Genomic DNA, 21,472 nt, shown 5'->3' with positions numbered 1-21,472 from the left:
TAAACAGATAATTTTACTTGAGAGGAATCTTCTGTTGAATATGTGAGCTGAGTGATTTTTTTATTTATTTTTTGGTCAGCATCATATCCTTTTTTTTTGTGTTTTTTCTTTGAAAGTGGAGAATTTCTGAATTCACAATTGAAAGCAGCATGCAAGCTTTTGAAGATGGAACTGTCCTCTCCTATTCCTTGCCCGTGTTTTTTTTTTCCTCCTTCATTTCCTAATTCTTGGCAACGTAAACAGATCACAACGTCTCCTTTAATGTGATACAGTAATTTAAACTGGGCGCAAATGACTGATCAGATTTTTTTTAATTGTTTACAAGGTCATGAATATGTTCAATAAATAGACTGTAGTATCACTTTACTGTATAAACTTCATCTTTTTTTACATGCAGTCCATAAAATTTTCATTTGACGGAATAATTTACCCTGTTATGTATATATACAAATAGATATTTTCTCTTTATTCTCTTTTTTAAACTCTTCAATAAAATCTATACATTTTATACACTATCTCCCTCTTTTAATGGTCAATGTGCATACACATGAAGTGTCTATCCTTATAAACCGCCAGCCAATCTTCTTTTTGCTATCCATGGTGAGTGCTCGCACGTAGGACTGGGTTGTCCTGCATTGGGACGTATAATGCCGCTTGTCTATTCCTCTGCAGCCGTCCTTTGTGTACCCCATGGGGTTGCATTTGGTCTCATAAAAGTATTGCTTCAGTTGGCCATTGGGGACAGGGACCTTCTCCATGACGGTTACTGTCTGCCCAGACATGTCTATTGCCGTCTTTTTATCCACAGCTGTCACCCACTGGCTAATACTGTCACACACACTGAGCTCTCCGCGCCGCGAGGGGTCGGAGTGCCGCCGCACCCTCATGGACATGTTCGCAGCATCCAGATAGTTTTTGTATTCCTCCAGGAGAAAGAGCAACGGCGGCTCCAAAGGCACTTGGTTGCTGATCATCACCCGCGAGTTGTACAGATCGACATCCTTGGCCTCTGCGGTGGTCACGGGCGACGGGCCCCCACCTCCCTGGCTCTTGTCGGCCCCCTGTCCCAGCTGCGCCGCCTCACCCTCCACTTCCAGCAGCTCCTCTATCACCTGCTCGAACGTGTCTGTGAGCGAGGGGAGCTCCTCGCGCTGGCCCGGCCCGCCGCCACTCTGTGGAGTCCCGTGGCCCCGGGGGGCCGTCGCAGCAGCGCCCAGGTAGCCTTCCGTCCGATGGCCCCGCATGCCCGGGGCGTCTCTCAGGGGCGCAGCTCTCATGCAACTGAAGTATGAAATAACCATAGTAAGGAACAGGATGGTCATCACTCTTCTAACCTGGTGGAACTGGAGGGAGAACAGAAAAAAGGGAAGAGAGCAGGATGGTTAGTGAAAGAGTATTTCTACCAAAGCTAGCCCCTTCTTGATCATTAATCCATCACTTAATCCTTTTTTAAACACCCACAACTCTTTGTTTGGGTGCCAAAGAGTGAGAGCTTTAGAAATACCACAACATGTTTTTATCAAACTGATAACGGCACCGTGTCATCAGTGCTTTCAAACTGTTTGCAAACTGTAAATCTATGTGAGGCCTGGCTTAGATTTCAATTTGTTGGCAGCAAACGCACCAAAGCTGTGCTGAGCATCAGAGAGATGAGAACGAGAGCGAGAGAGAGACTACTTATTACTAAAGATAAGAGTGCACAAATAGATGCTTGAAACATCCTAACAGGCTTGCTATTATTTATGAAGGGGTGTGTTACAGGGTACAGTGAGGAATGTGCAGGCATGTGTGGTTTTATAATGGCCTCAGCTATCATTCACCCTTTCTGCATCGGTAACTGTCTTGTTTTAATAGCTCACGCTGTGTGTATCTTTTTTAGCCTCGTACTGGTAGTTGGGAGTGATTGTTCGAAGCCCAACAAACAAGAGTTCCCCAGCATCAACATCTCAGGAACCTCTCACATGTCCAGCATCTACTGACAGACCGAGAAGAGCGGCTGATATTGTGTTTATTTCAGCTTTGGCAAACATTGTCGGTGCACTGCTACACTGTTTGCACTACAAACTGGTCTACACAGCAAGACCAGTCTGACACCAAACCTTGTGGCCATAGATGAGAAACTCGAGGTCTGATTTTAAGAGGCCTGGATCCACCAGAGACAGATTCACATATAGCAGAGGTCTCAAACTTTAGGCTTCGAGGGTTACTGTCCTGCAACTTCTATTGCAATCCACCAGAACCAAATAATCAGGTCATTCGCAATCCTCTGCAGAACATGGCTGCTTACTGAAAGACCAGGGAGACATTGAAAAATTGCTGGAGACCAACTTTGGAGGGCTGGAATTTGAGACCCCTGCTGTACCCCACAACAGGGAGCCAGATGAAAACAAAATGCTGAATACACATCCATAATCATTGAACTGCCTGAGCACGTTTGCATCCCTTACCTCCAAGAAGCTCTAAGACTCACAGCGGATCAATGAGCTGGTGAACATCCGACAGCCTGAGACATTAAAACAACCATAAAGATTTTTAAAAAAAAAAAAAAATCTAGATCTCGTTTTCCACTGGGACTCATTTAAAAATAGCCTGGATGATGCTTTGACCGCACTCTGCATGTCCCAAACCTGACACGGCCAAAACAAAGTGAGCAAGCACACTCCTTGTATCCACTAAGGATGGACTCAAGACCTTTCCAGGAGGAAGAAGAAAAAAAACACAACCCCACCTTAAAAGCATTTGTTTCTTTCTTAATTGGTATCTGGGGCTGTGGCTGCAATTAACCGACACCACGGTGAGTGCCATAGAGATATCACTGCTAAAAATAGACGTGCAGGGAGTCTCACAGTCTCTATTCAGAATATCACATCCTTCTTCTTAATGAGCCACTCATTCCCTGAGCTCAGTGACGTGCTCTTCCAGAGTGTATGAGTGTGTGAGATAGAGGGAGGGCATGGGGAGCGGCTGGCTTCTGTGCATGTATGTGTGTGTAAGGATGGGGGTATTTTTCTTTTTTTATCTTCGCAACTAAAACAACAATGGGGGCATAGGCCGTGCATAAAGAGCTAATTATCAAATTATCACTGTGGATTGATGATAACTCCCACTGATCATTGAAAGCGATATTCCGGTTCACACGTCGAGGGTTTTCAGTGGAGATTTCCCAGCACAGAGAATCGTGTAGGTTTACGGGATCGAGGCCAGTCACGAGCTTTATGTGTAGGATGCATTTAGGCTGATATTATTATCAGCATTGCGCTCGAGTGGTTCCACTTCCACATGAGGGGAAATGACGGCAGAAAGCAGGGCCTGATTACTGTCAGGCGTCAAACTTCATGCTGGAAATGGTGCAGACGAGGAGTGCTGCATCTTCTGTAAGAGACCACAGGGGTAATGTTGCAGTAGCAGGGGCGGGTGGGGTGGGTTGGGGTGGGGTGGTGGAGAGAGTGCCAGCGTCATTTCGCAGCATAACAACCGCGGATGACGTCTCTTCCAGGTCTCCATAGGCGAGAGAATGGAGGAGAGGAGGTTGCTGGGGGTAATGCCACTCAACAGTACGCAATTGCCTGCCTTTCCCCTGGGTATCCTCACACCGGGAACAACAGATGATTTTATTTCTATCTCTGTGATTTCCTGTTTCCATCAGGACAATCAATATGGCTTACGCTCTCAATCAACATCCTGTTAAAGCACGATAAAGCCAATGAATCATTTAATTGCTGTGGGACCAGTGGAGAATCTGCACCTTTTATCTGCAAAAGAGGCTAAATGTGACAAATACAGTAATTCGGTGTTAACACAGTGAGGATGAGTAACACAGCTCGACGGGAATTAAAAACGGGGCCGCTGGATGGCAGCTCCCGGAGTAAAGAACAACCTCCTCCAACCCAGACTGATTAAAACACCATTTTAAAGTGAAAGTTCAGGGAAGCACACGGTGAAGTGAAGTTTCATCTAAAGGCTCCGGCCATCTAGATGTGAGTACTGAGCTAATGACTTAAGAGCAAAGGGGAAATAAAGACAAGCAATAACTGCTGTTTAAACACGCCTTTATCCATGACACCACACCCCGAACAATGGAAGCAGGTGAGTGTTCGGCTTTGACGTCTCCAGATGACCACCTGTTCATCCACTCAGAGAGCGATAGAGAGAGAGAACGCGACTGTATGGCAGGGCTGTGTAACTTACCCTTGCCTTCATTCTCCGTGCCAGGTGGGGATTAAAGTGATAAATGCCTCCTTTGACAGTCGCTGAAAAGTTTCTCCAAAGCATGAAAGGACTAGTAAAGGCCAGTATTATTGCACATTCAGTAGCATTCCCTCGTGTCAGCACACTTTATGGCTTCATCCCTGCTAACTGCATGCAGGATACCTTAAAAGCCATTACAAAGCAACATAAACAGCAGCGGTGGAGATGAAAGGACGAAGTGTGCCCTGCGCATTTCGATAGAAATGTGTGCAGCATTGACTCTTTGCCTCCCACCACACTTCCCTCATGGGCATACATCTTTCTTTAATTCCTCCAGAACTGTAGCAGGCAAAACTATTAATTCAGAAGCAGATTTGTTTTTTTTTTTCATACTCAACATGAACAGCCCCATGGTTCCGAATCCTTCAAGTTTTCTGGAAGAAAATTGCAAATATTATCATCCAAGAAGCCCCTTATGTGCCACAATGCAGCACTTAAAAAGGCATTCAGACTTAATTGAGTTGTCTGCAGTAATGGCTGACACATGTGGAAGCTTGCTTTTCCTGGGCTCTGTTTTCAATCCAACGCAAGCTTTGGAGCTCACGTTTGGTAAGAGATGAGCATCGCAATAGATCATACCTGCCTCCTGCCACAGAAACGGAGAGGAATCCAAACACACACTGGGTGATTTATGCTGCCCGTATTAGTCGCCTCCTCTACCCCACTCTGCTCATCCTTTGAATGTTAAGCTGACTCTGACATTGAGTGATTGATGCAGCTTATGTGTTAATGCAAAAAGCTTCCTGTGAAGCCTTTATGATAAAAAAAAAATCTATAATTCATTTTAACCCCAAGACAGTGAAACCCAACCACTGAGACAAGAGGCCTTTAGATGGGAATGAAGACGGATGCAATTCTCCTGTTCTTACACTAGATGGCGTGTGAGACCGCGAAATAATCAGCGCTTCAGCTCTTGCGCCTCAAGTCTTACCTTCCCACACAGACAGACAGACAGACAGACAGACAGACAGACAGACAGACAGATAGATAGATAGATAGATAGATAGATAGATAGATAGATAGATAGATAGATAGATAGATAGATAGATAGATAGATAGATAGATAGATAGATAGATAGATAGATAGATAGATAGATAGATAGATAGATAGATAGATAGATAGATCTATACTTCCAGCTTTAATCTTGCAGACTCCAGTTGCAATTTATTTTTCCCACTCAGCTGTCACCAATGTGGCCAGTTGTTTTCCAACACTTCTCTGTATTTCTTTGTTGTTTATGTCGTGAAGTTAGTACCACCACAACAGACTGAAGCCAACAGTTTAAGTTGGCCGCAGCACGGCGTTTTGGGTCTCGGGTCTCCCATAAAGTCTTAATGAGTCCATCAAAAAAACAAAACAAAACAAAACAAAAAAAAAAAAACGTTTCTCTCCCCTTCTCTCCCCCCTATCGTTTTTTCTTCTTCTTCTTGTTTTATACAGAAACAGCAAAAACAAAACCGCGGCAAATGATTCATTTCAGACCTCGGCGGAGGAGAGTCTCGATAATGAGCGGAAACGGATAAACACAGACTTTCCCGAGCTGTTTAAAAGAGGGTTAAACCGCAGTAAAACGCGAAAACTTGGCGGGTTTCACGCACACGCAGTTGAGCACAATAGTCTGCTTTATTAATGGAATAAAATCGCAGGGCTGTTTTTTTTCTCCTGTGCATGAGATTACATCTCCTGAGCCCGCGCTCTCCGCTGGAAACCCAATCAACATAATAAGAGCGTTTTTTATTAATGAACGGCAGGATAAGGTTACACATATCCCTTCTCGGGCCGCGGCGCTGTCTGTTCGCAGGAGAACTGGACTTGATCGAGCTACTTTTAGACCCCCCCCCCTCTCATCTCACCTCACATACACACGCATATACACACACTGTCTGCCCCCCCCCCCCCCCTTTAAATATAAATATATATATATATATATATATCAGAAGGACTAGAATAAAACACATTCAAAGTAGTTAAAACTCATTCTGGTAAAGCAAAACAAAAATAAATTAAAAAAAAAATATATATATAAAAAGCCCTCAGCCTACCTTTTACTGCCCAGTCGTAAAACAGACCATTCAACAGGATTGTGGTGTCATCTGGGATGTTTTGGACAACTCCCTCAGTAATTTACTTCAGAGGTGTTTCCCTCTCTGCAACTCTCCCGACAGGAGAAAAAAAAAAGAAAGAAAGAAAGAAAGAAGAAGCTTCGGGATATCTCTTCAGCTTTGGAGCAAATAGATTAAATTATTGATGGTGGAAATTGCACGGCTGAGGTAATGCACTCCCATGGCTGCGCGGCTTCGTCTGCGGAGATCGGTCTGAAAGTGAGGTCGTCGCACGCCGAGGACGCGGCAGAGGCGGCGGCGGCAGCCACGGTGATGAGGAGACCTCTGGAGCTGAAATGAGGAGCCTCTTTGAAACTACTGTAACTTTACTACACAATGACGCGGCAACATGTGACCTGCCGCTGGCTGACTGGTCGCCGCAGAACAGCTGTCTAAACAGCCCACAGCCGAAGCTGTTAATGCGCCTGCAGCGTGCGTTACGCGCTTTTGTTTGTCCTCAAACCGTGCAGCCTGCGTCCACGCCATAATGTCTGGGTAGATTACAAAGCAACACCGAAGCCTCTCCTCTTCCGTATTCTTTTTTTTCTTCGTTCTTTTTTTCTTTTTTTTTTTTTTTAGACAGTCTATGGAGGAGGCATAGTTTTCTGGGGGTTTTGCGTAACAGCGCGTCTCCACCAAAAGTCGTGATACACTGCGTGCCATTTAAAGATGCCCTATTTGAGTAAAATTAGACATCCAGATGGTTAAAATAAGCATTTTATGTTGGCATCTGCACAAAGTGAGAGGACTGCGTGACGAGTTAGACTGCTTCCTAATGGTTTTGGACGTTTTTTGTGCAACCTTAACCAACCAACGTTTCTCAGAACTCTCAATTGTGTTCCCATTAGTCATTCTCGTCATCCTGCTATATTAAAATATAAAAACCACTCAGTAAATTCGTTGTGTTTTTTTTTTTTGCTTGTTTTTTGTCTTTATAAGAGCAATATCTCAAAGAAACTCTGGCTGATGCTCTTCAGCAGGCAGAGTAGGTTATTCTAACCAAAGGTAACCCAAACAAAGCTTCGCTTCCTTAATACTTCCCTACTTATGACACAGACTGGGAACAATTCACCTCCTTCAACTGGATTCAAGTGAAGATGTCAGTGGATGCCGGGCCTTTCAAAGGTGACGATGAACACTTGGAAATTCCACCTCAGATGAACGAGAGACAGAAAGAGAGAGAGTGAAAGAAAGCACACTGCAGGGATGGCTAGTTATCCCCCTGGCTTGGCCCCAGACTGGTGCAAAGATTAATTGTGATGCGTTTTTGCTGTATTGCCATCAAGACTTTTTTTTCCCTGCATGGAGCTCTTGTTTGGCATGCGGCAGTATGGGAGAGGATGCTCACACCTGCTTAATGAGTCACTCCCACCTCCAACACACCCGGGGACATGCCAGGATAGATATAGCCCTCCCCGAAGGCACACAGGAGGTGAGGGCGAACTCTGGATGACAAAGAGTTGCATCAGCAATCACTGAGCGACATGACTCCAAAGAGGATTTTACAGAAAAGAGAAAAATGCACTCCGCACAGGGGGGGCTGTTCCCAACAAGTAATTCATAAATAAATCACTTGGCATCTCATTAGAGGAGCAAAAACAACAGCCTGGTCTCTCTTACATTTTTTGCAACTACGGCACTACTGAAGGCGGTTCATCGTGAGAAGGATCAGTCTGGGATTTCTGAATGAAAATAAGGGACAATAAGCTTCCTTTTCACTGATCACATAGCAATCTATAATAAGGAAACCAAGAACATTCTTTTACTTGATATGAGATGCTGGACTTTCTTGAGATACAGAATCTCTCAGCACTCCGTGTTTTTGAATGAGATCTCCTGTCTTTGCGGGTCTTTGGAGCCGGATTCTGACTTCGTAGCATGCAGAAAAAGAGCCTATCACAAGAGCTGACAACGCCACACGCCTGTACAACCTTTCAAGGCTCCTCTTGCCAATGGCGGCTTGAAGCTGACAGGTCCACGCCACCGAAAGCTCCACTCAACAAGTAGAATTATGCCTCCTTGTGCAAGGGGGGAAAGAGCAGTGTCACACAGGCGAAATGACATTTTGTGAAATGTCATTTTCGCTCTGGATAAAGGGAGGCGACGAGGGTATTTTGATCAAAGTGGAATTGCATTCCTGCTCAAGGAGCAAACACGTCAACCAGGGAAGCATTTTGTAAGAGGCCGAGTGACGTCAAACGAGTCGAGAGCCGAAGCTGGAGAAGACTTTGAGGGAGCTTGACAAACCCAGTCAATTGGGTCCTTTAAACGGATGCTGAAGTCAGGAGCTAATGTCATCCCTCCTGTGATGACAATAACCTTTAATGTAATCATGAGGCAGCCACAGCAGACTAGTTTTCTAAGCCTCAGATATACCCCACCTCAGAAACACACACACGTACGCACACACACCATCATGCAGGGGATACATTACTTCTGTCCTGTTAAGCCCTCTCTGTCCCTTCTCCCCCACCAACAAGGTTTCTATGAATGAAAACCCACAAATCGTACCGTCCTAGTATTTTGGAAGTGTTGACGTGTCTGTTACCAGCACAAATATGGTTTGTTATTCAAACCTGCAGGTAAATCAAGGATGTGTTGCAATTCGAACTTGTCTGCCTTTCTTTCTGTCTTTCTTTCTTTCTTCTTCTTTTTTTTTCTTTAGGGTTTTAAATGAATCTGAATAAACTTTCACACATTTATGTTTTACAGGAGTTGCTTGAATCCAGTGCTGCATGGTCACCTGCTGGGAGACACACGTGAATGGTTTACTGGCATCATGCAGGTCTCTCTCTCTCTCTCTCTCTCTCCCTCTCTCTCTCTCTTTCTCTCCTTCTTCCTTACACACACCCACACACACGCACACACACACCACATCGTGAATCCTTGTTGTCCCCCGCAGTGCTCTGAAGCAAAATATCTTGACTATTACTCCACTGTGTATTAACAACTAATCGTGTATTTTTATTTTCTTATTCTTCTTTTTCTTTTCGAGACGTGAAAGCCGCACTCGCGCCACTAAATGACGATAATTAAAGATGCAAAAAAAAGGCGCAGAGCTTCGCCTCCTCGCCAGAACTTGTTTGTTAATTGGACGGAGGCGCTGGTGATGATGATGAAGATGATGGTTCCGTGACTAAAGCAGGAGCCACCGCGGTGGCGGCGCGGCGGCGCGGCGCTGCCTACATTTCCATAACGATCAAAATGATTAATTTTAGCTCTAAATATATCGTGACGTCCGCTTAAGCCGCGAGCTGAGATTTCCGCCCGAAATAATCAATATCCTATTTATTATTTGCATGAGACATCAGCCCGGATTAGAGGGCTGGCATTTCATGAATGAAAACGTTGCGGCAACGTGGGCAGTCACGTTCCAAGTTTGAGCAAAATGTGAGGATCGCATCGAAACTCAAGTCAAGATTTCTGCGCCGACGTGATCACAAAGCAAGGCCCATATTTGCGATGACATAAAAAAAAAAACAATAATAAGATGGAAAAACATTGCCTTAAAGAAAAAAAAATAAAAAATCTAACACAGGCATCGACATTTTTCTTTGCGCGTTATTTCTATGTCGGCCTACCGAGAGTTGGATTTATTCTTTTTTTTTTTTTACTTTTTTTTTTGCAATGAAACCTACCATCAGATTTGTTATTGACGCCCAACTCTGCAGAGCTGAGAGTGCACAGAGAGGCAGAGAAAGAGAGAGAGAGAGAGAGAGAGAGAGAGAGAGAGAGAGAGAGAGAGAGAGAGAGAGAGAGAGAGAGAGAGAGAGAGGGGAGATTCTCGGTAAAGATAACACACGCGGAGACGCACGCACACAAGCGCGAGCGGGAGCACGCCCGCACACAAGCGCACGCAGCCCCATTTATGGACTGATCCGCTGACGTACATTGCAGAAAAGTGCTATAAAAAAACCTTCATACATACAAAGTGTGTCGTGCCACCCCACAGACCCCTCCTTACCCGCCTCCGCTCATCCCTCCTCCTCCACCCAACACGCCCACGCCCACACCATAATCCCAAGTCTCAGTTGAAATAGGAGGGAGGGGGGGGGGTGTGGAGAGAAAAATAAAAATAAAAATACTGCTACATGACTGGGAAATATGTTGAGGAAATATTACATTTAAAAACAAGGCCGAGAAATCCGATGTTAATGTTAATATTAATAAAACATGATGCATCGGTGAATAATAATAATAATAATAATAATAATAATAATAATAATAATAATAATAATAATAATAATAATAATAATAATAATAATAATAAAGGGCCGAAGATTTATTTAAAGTGGCAGTTTTTTTGAGACTTGATTTTTATTTATTTTTTTGTAATCCAATCTTGATTAAAACGAGTGCCTTTATGAGTGTCGGGCAGCCTCATAAGTATGATCTATTTTTGGTTTCGGTGTCTAAAAGGCGTCAGTGTGCAGAAACCGATCTGCTCCCGTTAATTGCATTGCTGGGCAAAAAAGAAATGGAAAGAAAAGAAAAGAAAAGGAGGGGAAATGTATATATAGCTATACCGAAAACGCCGATGGGGGAAAAGTCCCATATTTTTTTTCAACGCAATTAGGAATTTACTGGACGCGGTCATATTTATACGGAGACGCATCCTGGAACGAGGAGTCTTGATTAAAACAGGACTATAGGGAGATGATGGAGGGAGGGAGGGAGGATTCTCCTCCTCTTTCTGTTGTTTATGCCATGCAATTGCTTCGTCTTGGATCAGAAATCTTAAATCTTTGACCAAATGGAAAAAATAATAAAAATAAAAAAAAATAGATGACTGAGAAAGATGTAGAGAGGGAGGGGGGAGGGGGTGAAATAGGCAATATCCACAGATTCTGTGCAAGACGATTTTTGAGGCTACAAGTCGCCCAAAAGAGAGAGAGAGACAGAGAGAGAGAGAGAGAGAGAGAGAGAGAGAGAGAGAGAGAGAGAGAGAGAGAGAGAGAGAGAGAGAGAGAGAGAGGAAGGGGGGCTGGGAGGAGAAATAAAAACCCCGAAGCTTTTTTTTTTTTTGTTTAAATGTGAATCTGATTTTAAATAGTCACGCCAAGTGATTTTTTTAATTTACAGGAAATAAAGGTGGAAACAAAATGAGGGGGGAAAAGGAAAGAAAGCGTCCGCTTCCTGAACGATTCCACATCGAGCCGCCTTATCTCTCAGCATCACGTTCAGCCATAACATCTGTCAGCGGATCCTCTCTGACCACGCCCATCTTTATTGTAATTTTCACACAGGCAATATATATATATATATTAATAACAATAACGCGGCATTTCGTATCCGTGCGTTAAAAGACGGGGGTGGGAGGGGGGGGGGGGGGGGGGGGGGTTCGCAGGTCGCGAAAGGCAACGGGGGGAAGTAATTTAATCGATAATTTCCCCCCCTCATCATTTTATCTCTACATCTCTTCATTTTTACCCCCCGCCCCTCTCCTCCAGCTTCTTTTAATTTGTTGTTTTTGATATCACCCATTGGAGCGATCGGCGGTCGGCAGGTCGGCTCTGTGCGGACAAAAGAGAGAGAGAGAGGGGGGGGGGGGCACAGGGTAGCAGGTGAAGTTGAAAAGCACCTTATGAATGAAACCGTGGAGCGGTCGTAGTAAAAACAGAAGTGATTTGATGGCGATGACGGGAGGAGGGGATGGGGGGGGAAGGGGGTGGGGAGGTGAATGGGGGGGTAAAGAGTAGGGCTATTTTTGGTCGATAACAAAATCCAGAGGGTTTGATATGAAGGCAAAACATGAATGCAGCAGACCAAAACAACAACACACACACAAAAAAAAAAGAAGAAAAAAAAACAGAAAAAGAAAACATGAGCGCGGATAGACGGTAGGGTGAAATGCACCTGCGTCTCGACTCCACTTCGTGCCGGAAAGGATCACTGCAGCGTCTTAAGTCCCATATTGGGAGCATGATTAGGCACAACGCAACGATTACGCAAATAATGTTGCAGCAGGCAGGGCTCGGGAACTCCAGAAACGCTCCGAAAAGCACGAAAAGCAGCAGCCCCGGTTTAAAATACATGCACACCACCACCTTTTTCTCCCCTCTCTCTCTCTCTCTCTCTTTCTTTCTTCCTTTTCCTCCACCCCTGCAGGGAGCGATCGTTTTTTTTTTCTTCTTCTTCTTTTATTTATTTTTTTTATAAAACAAATGTTCAATTGCAGAGAGAAGAATACGAAGAGGTTATAAATGAATTCATTTGTTTGTTCACTCAGTCACCTGGATCGAGTCTTATTCCGGAGTTATTTCGGTCCACAATTACTAACACATCCAAGGCAACGCGAAAGGCTGCATGCTGTAGTTTCTTTTCTTTCTTTCCGTTCTGTTTTAAAGCCGGAGTTTCATTTGAGACGAAGCCCGCAAAGACGACAGCAATAATGAGGGGGGGAAATCTAGATAGAGACTGACATGAAAACAATGGATTGTGCTCTTACCTTTACAAGGGGCTGACAACCACTATGTGCGTGGTTAGATCTCCGCGACCAAGACTTGCATGTCCCAAAGTTTAACGCAGTGTGGGGGGGCTTATAGGTACCGAGAATGTGCTGTGCAAAAGACTATGGACGCCCCTAACATTTCAACTTTGACAGTGCGCTATAAAACAACAACAAAATATATAAATAAATATATAGTATGCCGTTATGATCTTTGTTTTGTTTTTGTTTTTTTAAATAGCAAGCGCTTCTTTCTTTTCTCCCTTGTTTTTCTATTTATTTATTTATTTATTTATTTTTGCCTCTCTCTCTCTCTTTCTCTCTCTCTCTGTCTCTCTCTGTCTCTCTCTCTCTCTGTCTCTCTCTCTCTCTCTCTCTTTAAAATCCTGTTTATTTTCCCGTCTAGTGACCAAAAAGGATCCTCGAGAATGAGCTTACCAAAAGTTGAAAAGGAAAAAAAAAAACAAAACAAAAAAACAATCCCAGGTTTGGCAAAGGGGGGGTTTGGGGGAGAGGCGTTGGGAAAAGAGAAAGAGAGTTGGCGTCCACTCGGCGTGTTAGTCCATGCACGACTCCGGTGCCTCTGTCCAACGTGCTGAAAGCATAACACAGCCAGGGTAACTATGAGGGGCCAAAGAGAAAAGACCTACACTTTTGTTTTGAGCGCCCACTTTAAACCGCTTTTCTCTCTTCTTTAAAAAAAAATATGGTGAAGAAGAAGAAGAATTAGAAGTAGAAGAAGAAGAAAACTATGCCGCTTCCCTTTGTCACGTGTATTTTCCCACCCCTTGCCAAACCAGTCCTGTTAATATTTGATCACACATTGGTCGGACATTTCCTTCCAGATTAGAGCACCTATCATGACAAACGCCGGTTCAGTTCAGTGCAAATAAAAAAAAAAACAAAACAAAAAACAACACTCTCAGCGCCAAATTACTGACAACCGAGCCCCGATCGTTCCCATCACCTCCTGGTATAAGACAAGTGTCACAAGCAAGTGGCACATGTTGCTTATTTATCTCGGGCGCACTCACAACAACAACAAAAAAAAACAACAAAATAAACATACATGCATGCATTAAACATAAAAGCCGCGGCGGTGCCAACACGCAGCCCGGATCACGTCCACACATTTGCGCGCGGTCCCAGTCTAACGTTTCCTTACCCCTTTTCCTCACTGAACCGGCATATCCTGAGCAGAGAAATGCCACACAGCCTCATTCACACTCGCTCGCTCTGTCAACACCATGCAGCCTCAGCAGACATGGGTTCTCGACGCTGAGTTTGTCAAGTAGCCCCCGAGTCCAACCCTTCCAGCAATGCGCTGCCAGACTGAACACCAAGCACGACTATTTACTTGTAATCATCCCCTGATCACCAACCACCGCCATCACCATCATCTGCAGCTGCTGCTGCTGCTGTGTTTCCATTGCTACTCACCATTTCTTTTTCTTTTGTTTTTTTTTTATTTCCCCCCTACGCTGTCCTGGAGATAGAAGTGTCTTAATATCCACTCACTCCAACAGATGCTGGTAGGTAATGTGTCTTGTTTGAAGTCATCATATGAGAACTTCTGCTGTGCTCAGTAGATCGCCCACCACTTCGCTGACTTATGAATCTAATAACCCTTTGCAATATCGGCGTGCTTAAACTCTCTGAGGCAACACCTTGGTGGCTCCACAGTTTAGACAAACAACAACAAGACGCCCGGCTTGTCAGAAAAGCTTGCAGAGATATACGTAACACCCTCGCCCGGACAACGCCATTAGGGGTCTTACGCGAATGAAACGAGCGACGGCGGCACAAGTTTTATGGGGGAGACTGTAGGGGATTCTTTTTTCTTTTTTTCTTTCTTTCTGTCTTCCCGGGCTGATCGCTCGACGAGTGCCTCTAAAGCTTTAAATCCGCACCGAGGAGCAGTGGCGGACGTAAAAACTTCTGACTTATTCGCCTGTTTGCGTTATAGACTTCTAGCTGGCGAAGGGCCACGGGCCCGTTACGCACACGCATGTGTACGTTTCGATCTTTTCCCAACACGGACGATGCGCAGCGGGATGGACTTCGCAAAAAAACAAACAAAACCAAACGCGCATTTCTAGCGCCCCTAATGTCTGCGTGTCAAGTTATCGAGGAACTTGTTGCTGCTCAAAAACAAGTTTCCATCTCCATCCCTCCCCCACCCCCCCCCACCACCACCACTATCCCCACCCTTTACCACCCCACCTGTCTGCCTCTCAGATACTTACACTGACGATTACTGCGGATTGTTTTTTTTTTTTCCCTTTTTTTCCTCCGGACAAATATGAGCAAAATCCAAAAGTTAATCCACGTCCCTCAGGGCGGGGGCTGGGGGGAGAGAGAGAAGCAGGCGACCACTGCGTTTAAAAATCAGGGATGAGACTTTGCGATCAGGAATATGCGGAAGTTCAAAGGCGAAATCTGTTTTCAGTAAAATTCCATCAGTTGCGCTGCCAACACTCAGCCATCTGATTGTTATGCAGTGACGAAGAAGCGCTGCGCTTTGCGAGTGAAGCCCCAAATGTACTAAGTAACATGAGTAATAGGTGATGTTTGCTCGACTCTTTGTCAGCATCCCAAACTTTGCGGAGTTTGTGCGCGTGTATGGAAAGTGTCACTCTTGTCTATATAAATTACTCTTTGGTCACCGTTTATGAAAATCACGCAGCACTGAGTGGCGCGTCATGGGAACCTGCACGTGGGTGTTGTTGCGTTTTTTGCCAGGAGACAATGGCACCAAAATGGAAATCTTTGGACTTTTCTCCCACGGATCATCAAAGAGCTCCAGGTAACCAGAAATCTCTCAGATGTGTCACACTGGCACCCACTTTTTTTTTTTCTTTCTTTTTTTCTAAAGGTGCAGACTGAGAAGTGTCAAGACCTAACTTTACATTGTTATTTCACAGAACCTGACTCAACTTGTTTCCACCAGCTTGAGTGACAGAGCCCCTCTATACTGCTACCGGCAAATGTAGGTGATTCTGAGCAAGAGCACACATTTGTTTCCATACATTTCTGCCTCAAAGACACAAGATGGCATAATCAGATAAAATTAGCAAGGCATTTTTGGATTTGTGATCACATTCCTGTTATGGAATACGAAGATTCCTGTCCACCTTGGCTGCAACAAGTGCTGGGCATAAGAATGACACATGGCTTGTTATCCTTGAAGTCACTCCTTGTAGGCTTTTCACACAGCGGGGTGGTGGGGGGGACTATTCATTAAAAGTAAAATAAGAGCGAAGTAACACATTCCGACTGCTTTCATCACCTCACACAATAAAATGATAAGGATGTATGTTTCTCGTCACCGTCATCTCTGTCTCCTACCAACATCCTACTCTTGGGCCTTTTTGCTTTTTTTTTTTTTTTCTGACGTGGTAACTTGACTTGCTCCTACTTGTGATGTTGTTAGCACTTCCTCTGCTCCCACAGCTTTTTCTTTTTTCCTTTTTTTTTGTAGCAGACTTTGTTACTGACTCATGCTCGTCTCTTCCGCACTATCCATGCCCTCCCCCGCACTCTTCGCCATAATGATCATCTTATGGCCGAGCACTAGGTCACAGATCAATCACTTTATCCCCTGGGCTGCATATGGCTTGTATGGCGTTAGCCTCCAATGGGATGCCAAAATACTTTACCTTTTTTTTTTTTTTTTGCTTGTCTGTGTGTTTGTTTTATCCCAGTTTCAGAACTTTGTTTTTTAAATGTTTTGATGTAGAATATTTTGTCAGATAAATACAAACACCACTAACAAGGACTTGGAAAAAGTATTAGCACCTCTTGAAATTGTTCACATCTTTTGCCCCAACCACGACGTTTGCAATCGGCCGCCTCCAAGTAACACAAAATTGTGAAGGAACATGCAGTTTTTTTTTAGAATGGACAGGGAAGCTAGTTAGAGATAGTGGGAATCTGGATGAAATAAAAAAAAAAAAAAAAAGAAAAAAAAGGTAATCCTGGAAAAATTAGCGTTAGAGGCTGTAGAAACTTGAAACTGGGGTGGAGGTTCAGCTTCCAGCAGAACAATGGCTGTAAGTATCCAGCCAGAGCTACAACAGAGGGGTTTAGATCAAAGCATATTCATGTGCTTGAATGGTCCAATCAAAGTCCAGACCCAAGTTCAATGGACAATCTGCTACAATGCTTGAAATTACAGTTTACGCTTTCCCTCCAATCTGACTGAGCTTGAGATTGGGCGTACATTTCTGTTTCCATAGACAAAAAAAAAAAAGCCATGAGAGATTTGCAGCTGCAATTATAGCAATATATGTGTCTGTGTATATATTAAAACTGAACTATGACACATAACATTTCTCAGATTTTCATTTCTAAAAAAAATTTTCACGACCATGTATCATTTTCCTTCGTGTTCAAAATGATACGCCACTTTGTGTTGGCCTGGCACATAAAAACATCACACATAAAACACACTAAAGTTTGTTGGACCGTTAGTATTTCACAAGGCACTTTATCAAATTCTGACATGTAGAACAGCAGAGAGACAGAAAAAAACCCAAAACCTGTCTTTGGTGACTCCATGACTTTTCTGCGATGTGCGCTAACAATCTACACCTGAAAGCCTAGAAAAAGAACAAAAAAGTTCCTCTTGTCATGGAAGAAATATTGTACAGTCATTTTAACACAGCAGTCACCATACATTCCCCGCATTTACATCTGCTAATCACATTTGGGCCCCTGTCAGGCCTCTGGAATCATCATTAAAATGAACTGAAACTTTGAGGCTCTGTAAGTGCTTTCCTCCTCCTCGACATAATGACAACTATTAAGCATGAATGGATCCAGTCGGGGCCACGCGCATCACTACTCTGTCTTAATCTTTGCTCCATAAATATTGATAACATGTGCCCTCACGTCATCACTTACTATTACCTGCTGTTATAAATAGCAGCGAGTTATCTCAGTGCGCCGTCTCCTCCCATGTTACCTCTTGTATCTACAGGAAGTTGAGTGCTGGGACAAACAAAGAGCAGACGGCAAAAAAAAAACAACAAGCTGTCCAACAGAAGTAAATCCAACGCCTCTTCTCTGTGTTATCTGATGGTCAAACAAGTTGGATTCGGGGGAGAAATCAGCTGCCGAGTGTAAAAAAAAAAGTTGTCATTTATTCACATGAATGCCCAATTTTGTTCAAAAATAGAAAAAAAAAAAATTAATGAGGCCTTCATTTCCGGATGGTCCCTGTCAAAGTGGCTTAGAGCAGTCACCCTGTTGACATTGTGCTCGTTGCCGTGCATCTGTCATTCTGCGGAGCAGCTTCATAATATTTCTGTGGAGTGAGGAATTAATTATCAGGCTCGGCTGGTGACTCAGAGCTCAGGTCCTCAGAAAGTAATGCAGGCCGTAAATAATCGCCCCGCTGCCACCATACTTCACGCTGATGGCGAGCGCTGCAGTTGTGCTAATTTTGCTGTTCTATGTATAGTGTCACTGACAGTGTCAGGATGAATGATATTTGGGTTGCCCCAGTAGCTCAGCAGGCTGAAATTACACCAAAGGGTGCTGCTGTGACACTGATGGTTTCTATCTGTTTTTTTTTTCATCTCTTTTCTTCTTTTTTGGACTGCGCCCAGAGTCAGCTGTCCTATCCGCACCATCTTGTACACATTAAATACCAGGTGACTGTATAAACTCTGTCTTTAGAGCCCCGGGGGCAGAAATCTGTAGCTCTGGGTGTGACATATGAGGGCATTGATCTCCTCGCTCTGACTAACCTCCCATCTGCACAACAGTCCGAAGAGGAGGATGCTGCCTGTCTGCAAGTATCTTTATGGCTGCCTGAGCGAGACGGGTAATCTTGGGGCCTGCCATTGGGCTTGAGAGGCTGCCAAACTACAGCAGAAACATGGAGGGTAAGCACAAAAGTTTAAATAATTAGAAATCTATTGGATAAAGTCTTCCGGTCAACAACTAAAGTGAGCAGAGGGGGAAAAAAAAGAAAAAAGAAAATCCAAACTTGTCTCAGATCAAATACTGGCCCAGGAAGGTGACTGAAGTGAATGCATCGTATTTTAGTTCTGCAGCCCGGTGCTCTGAAATGAAATTGTGTTTGTGTGAGCTTGGGTGTGCATGGAGCGGTGCGGATTTGAATAGATATATTTGCATCTTGTTGCTTAGCCAAAGGCATTATTGGCTCCCAGTGGTAGTGACCTGAAATTTTGCATGCACGGCAAGCCTGCAAATGGTAGCCCCTTTACGCTCAGCCAAATGCTGCACGCAAGACACATGAAGCACTGACCTTCAGTGCAGCACACGCATGTAACACACGTCGCCACGGATTTTCACATTTCATCTTGGTCCTTCTTCCCTTCTGCCTTATCCTCCGAACTCTGGGTGGAAAAAAAGAGAGTAAAAACAAACACAATCAATTGGGTTTGCATTTGTGCTGTCGGTTGTTGTCGTCAGATTCGTTCCTTTCTGCCATTGCCCCTCTAACCGAGAAGCCAGCCTTGCTGGAATGTAACAACAAAGTTGAGTGTAACAATAAAAAAGAGAAAGTTGTGGTTATTTCTTATAGCTTACAGATGTGTGGAAGTTTTTCCCCAGTTATGCAGCTGCATACTGTGTACTGCGCTGACAGAAGATGTAGCTCAGATAGTCATAGTTTGGGATTCTTTCACAAAGCAGCACACAGACAGAGCACTGGCTGTAGATTTCTGAACAGGGGACCAAAACTCTGAACTTTTTATAAATAAAAAAAAAATGAAGCAAAAACTAATCTCTCCTTTTTAGGCTACTAATATTGTGAAAATAACAGAGCATTGAAGTTTGATATTCAGAAAGAGTTTTAGTATGTCAGTGTGTGGGGGTGAATGACCTCAAACAAAGTACAAATATAAACAAACTTAAAATCTGTCCAAAATGGAGCTGACTGGAAAATATGTTGTATAAGATGGGTGTCTCAAACTTCACAAAATGCTATTGTTGATGTTACTGATGTCTAAATAATTGTACATTCAATGATGAGGATGTGAGGTTTAATTCTTATTTAATGGGAAAGTACTTTAAGGGTTTATCTCGTGTGGAGAGACTTGACTGATTTTATATTGATCTCTATGAGAGGCAGGAAATGAAAACTTGTATCTTCTATCTGCTCCTTTTTGAACAATTTATGCAAAATTGAATCTCAGTTGTTGTGACAATTTGTCATATTATTCCTTTCTGTTTTTGCTTTTCTATAAATGACAATAAACGCTGACCAGTTTAAATCCTTCTCTTTAAATCTCTTAAATATAAGCAAAATAAAAGCATGAAGCCAGTCACGGCCAGCATCCCTGCAAAATTCATTTCATCCAGCATTAAAACAAAAATAATAATAATAATAAAAAAAATAAAAACGTTCATGTGAAAGCCTTTTTCTGACACCCACACTAAAATGTTTGAGTGATGAATATAATCTTTATCTGCTTAAGTACTTATGAGCACCCAGGAATGGAGAGGTCAACAGTTTTAGCTCTATTACTGGCCATTTGAAATAAAATAGAGCTGCACAGGAAGTGGAGGCTCCTAACATGAATACTGGCAGTTCAAATCCCTCCGCTGCCCTGCAACGCCATGCCTACTGCCAAAGTGCTGCTCTGAAGAGCTGCTGCAGTCCCAACTGGCCAGAAAGAAACAACAGTGGGTCGGGATCCTGGCTTATCTTATGTTGCGAGAACAATCATACAGAGTCAAAAGTCAAACAGTGTGATATTTCAGAGTGAAAAAAACCCTACAAATATGCATTATTTGTGCGCTGTAAATAAACCTTCCCGTTGTTTTCAATGGAAATAAACACACTTGGGATTTAAACTTTTCGTGCAAAAATCTCCAAGCTTCCTCATGAGAATATATTAAATGGATTTATGGACAATTATTGGCAACGAACACTTTTAGTTTCCCAAAAGTCTTTAATGTAGAAAACGTGAGTAAGCCTCACGACAGCATTAACAGCTGAAGGGGATGGATTTCTCCTCACTCTCTAAAAACAGTCTCTCCACTAGAGACACTTTTAGCGGCACGATTATGGAAATCCTGGAATTTTGGCATCAGGAAAAGGAACAGGCCTGAGGAAAATCGACGCAACTCAGTTAACGCTACGGCAACAACGCATCGCTCCAGAAGCGGTTCTGCAACCCGGTCACTGAGGCAATGGTTCCACATTAAGTTTGAAGCCAGTGAAAACCTTTATTTTACTGTAGTTTTACATTTTGTGTTTGGTGTCAGTCCAAACTGTCTGCTGATGCCTGCAGATCAGAATATTAAACGAATCTCAGTTTCAAAACGTGCCCTCAAACATTTACAGAAGATAATTAGCTGCAGTAATGATTTTCTTTCACCATCTGAGTCAAATTAATGTAAGAATGTCAGATTGCAGTTGCTGTCTACTTTTGAATCGGTATTTTAGCACTTCTTCAAAACCATCACAGATATAGCATTTTCTAGAAGTGACCTCTTAGGGTCAAACAAGATGCAAAATTTAACATAGGAAATAAAAACGTCCAGGAAAATCAATTACACAAAAGTGTTGCATGGAAAAAAAAATGCACTGGAATCAGCTGAAATATTTAATTTATAACATCATTCTTCACAGAACTGATGAAGCTAACATAGTGTAATTAAAAGTTAAAAAAAATGTTTTATCAAGCTTTATTT

General features: G+C 43.4%; 1 protein-coding gene across 11 annotated transcripts; it reads right to left on the bottom strand.

The window, feature by feature from the left end:
- Positions 1-292: 292 nt before the first annotated feature.
- On the bottom strand, positions 293-18,648 carry bdnf (brain-derived neurotrophic factor). Of its 11 annotated transcripts, XM_055045139.1 has the most exons (3): positions 13,965-14,172; positions 13,238-13,394; positions 293-1,343 (listed from the first exon to the last, which is right to left on the bottom strand). In XM_055045139.1, exons 1-3 carry the CDS (start codon positions 14,018-14,020, stop codon positions 513-515), a joined length of 1,044 nt encoding a protein of 347 aa, XP_054901114.1. In that variant the 5' UTR covers positions 14,021-14,172; the 3' UTR covers positions 293-512. The 11 variants fall into 11 exon arrangements, with proteins under 11 accessions (XP_054901114.1, XP_054901119.1, XP_054901124.1 ...); XM_055045144.1 differs by lacking the exons at positions 13,238-13,394; positions 13,965-14,172 and adding an exon at positions 18,553-18,648; XM_055045149.1 differs by lacking the exons at positions 13,238-13,394; positions 13,965-14,172 and adding an exon at positions 15,046-15,061.
- Between the last annotated feature and the right edge of the window lie 2,824 nt (positions 18,649-21,472).

Source organism: Poeciliopsis prolifica, unplaced genomic scaffold (assembly GCF_027474105.1).
Source record: "Poeciliopsis prolifica strain line A6 unplaced genomic scaffold, Auburn_PproV2 SCAFFOLD021, whole genome shotgun sequence".
NCBI classification, from domain to species: Eukaryota; Metazoa; Chordata; class Actinopteri; order Cyprinodontiformes; family Poeciliidae; genus Poeciliopsis; species Poeciliopsis prolifica.
This window is presented reverse-complemented; position numbering and strand designations above follow the sequence as displayed.

Bases quoted from the DNA above. Each gene is read 5' to 3' on its own strand.
- bdnf (XM_055045139.1), bottom strand. From the start codon at position 14,020: ATGAGGCTGTGTGGCATTTCTCTGCTCAGGATATGCCGGTTCAGTGAG. The intron at 13,395-13,964 runs GTAAGGAAACGT...TTATGCTTTCAG, and splicing joins CGGTTCAGTGAGGAAAAGGG to CACGTTGGACAGAGGCACCG. The intron at 1,344-13,237 runs GTAAGCTCATTC...TTCTCCCTCCAG, and splicing joins TTTTTCCTTTTCAACTTTTG to TTCCACCAGGTTAGAAGAGT.